Source organism: Geospiza fortis, unplaced genomic scaffold (genome assembly GCF_000277835.1).
Source record: "Geospiza fortis unplaced genomic scaffold, GeoFor_1.0 scaffold171, whole genome shotgun sequence".
In the NCBI taxonomy this organism is placed as follows: Eukaryota; Metazoa; Chordata; class Aves; order Passeriformes; family Thraupidae; genus Geospiza; species Geospiza fortis.
Window position 1 is genome coordinate 6,370,942 of NW_005054313.1, and position 2,174 is coordinate 6,373,115.

The 2,174-nt window shown below is 45.3% G+C and overlaps 1 protein-coding gene across 1 annotated transcript in view; it reads right to left on the reverse strand.

Annotated features, from left to right (window-relative positions):
- Nucleotides 1-93, reverse strand: part of MNS1 (meiosis specific nuclear structural 1) — a 7,803-nt gene extending 7,710 nt beyond the window's left edge. Inside the window, exon 1 of the mRNA XM_005419752.2 lies at nt 39-93. Within this exon, the coding sequence (XP_005419809.1) occupies nt 39-93 (55 nt within the window). The remainder of the gene's footprint in view (nt 1-38) is intronic.
- Between the last annotated feature and the right edge of the window lie 2,081 nt (nt 94-2,174).

The window sequence follows — 2,174 nt, forward strand, 5'->3', positions numbered from 1 at the left end:
TCCCTCTCCCCATGCCGCCCCAAGCTCGCTCCCCTCACGGTCCCACTCCCCATGGCCCCCCAGTCTCGCTCCCCTCACGGTCCCATTCCCCATGGCCCCCCAGTCTCGCTCCCCTCACGGTCCCACTCCCCACGCCGCCCCAAGCTCGCTCCCCTCACTGCCCCCCCTTTACCATCCTGCCAGCCGTTGCCGTAGCAACGCGAGGCGCCGCCGGGCTCCAGGACGCGGCTTCACTTCCGGGAATCGCCCTCGCTGATTGGCCAAGATGGCGACCCGACCCCGAGGCGTCGTCGCTAAGTAGGCGGGGCCACGGGCGCGTGACGTCACTGCGAGGGGCGCTTTGAAAGATGACATTGTACCGCATTTCTTGAATCGTGACTTTAAATTAATGCACTTGGCTCATCTCTAAACACAAACCCCAGGTGGCAGCGTTTAATAAGGAATTTATCTCCTTCATTGGCCAAGATGGCGACCCGACCCCGAGGCGTCGTCGCTAAGTAGGCGGGGCCACGGGCGCGTGACGTCACTGCGAGGGGCGCTTTGAAAGATGACATTGTACCGCATTTCTTGAATCGTGACTTTAAATTAATGCACTTGGCTCATCTCTAAACACAAACCCCAGGTGGCAGCGTTTAATAAGGAATTTATCTCCTTCACAGCTATGACGAGGGTTCTCCAGCAGGTATGGGAGATAGAGGTACGGGGCAGAACACAACAGCTAGAACATGAACCGTGATCACCAAACAGATGATTATGGTAAGGTTACTTGGTACAGAGTCTGCTTTATTTAGGAAAACGCAGCCCTCAGTATTCCAGAGAGACCTTACACGGAGCACAACTCCCTACAGTTTTCCCGGATTGGCTCTGCTCGAGAAAGGAAATCAACCTTGAGGCACCCAATTCCCCAAACTTTCCCCACCCACTTTCCTCACCTTAATGTACTTTTCCACATAGTTGAGTAAAACTAAAGACATTTAAGCTTATTTAAAGCAGTATTTCAAATTCATTAGCGTCACCTACTTTGTAAAATTAATTAAAATTAATAAAGCTTAAGAACACCTCTGAGAATTATGAAACGTGTGATTGTTTCTACTGATGAAGTGCTGTCTATAGATGTGTCTATATCTCCTTGGGATGAGAACAGTTATCATTTTAAATCTTTTCCAATTTTTCCCAAATTGGTGGAATTCTTTCTGAAGCTTTGGTTATTCTCTGTCTTTTTAATGAGAAAAGTGTTTTCCCACAACACTTGGGGAAGGAAGGAAGGAATAAACTACAGGAGACTGTGTCTTTAAAAGATACAATCAGAGAGAGATGAGACAAAAAAGATCATAAACGTTCCCTAATCTGTCTTTGCAAGTGGTGTCACCACTGCACTTCTCTTTTCAGCATCAGGCAAGGAAACAAGTAAATGTCAATCCTCCCCAGTCCCCCAGTGATTCCAAGGCACTGACTTAGAAAGGAGGAATTTTTTAACTGCTCTGGCACAGCAGTGACTTTGAGTGCTCAAGGTTTGCAGGTGGCAGGAATGGGGGGATAAAATGCAAAAGATATTTTTGCTGTCCCTTCTCCTCAGTAAACAGCCATGCACCTCACTGGAAATAAACAGAACTTTCTTTCTTACCAAACGAAAGAACAAAATAAAGTCCCTACCCTTCACTTTAGGAAATAGGAGCAAATAACCATGAGATGTAGAATGTCATCTTTGTTCACGTGACATCCTCCTTTTGGAACAGCAACCCTCTAAAAGGAGAGCACAAACATCCCTTGAGTCAGTCTCCAAGACAGCAAGGCACTGACAGAAAAGTGGAAGTAAAAATGCTTGACCAATGGGTCAGTTCACAAAGTTATTTTTAAAATTAAGAGGTGGCTTGTATTTGCATGTAAAGTATTTGTTAGCAGTGTATCTTTCACAGAAGAGACAGAACACTGGACTAATACCCTGAAAGATTCCCAATGGAAAAAATATTTTGAGGTTTCCAGTCTTTGGAGCCTTTACTTTTCTTTTATTTCCCATACATTTCACATTTGCTGAAGTGTGCTTAAAATACAAAGAAGAAAAAAAATGCAACCAGAGAATTATTTTGTCCTCATTACCTTATAGCAGTTTGTGCTGAGAATCTCTTACCTTTAATGTCCTGATTTTTTCCCTCAGCATAAATTAAGCACAGGGA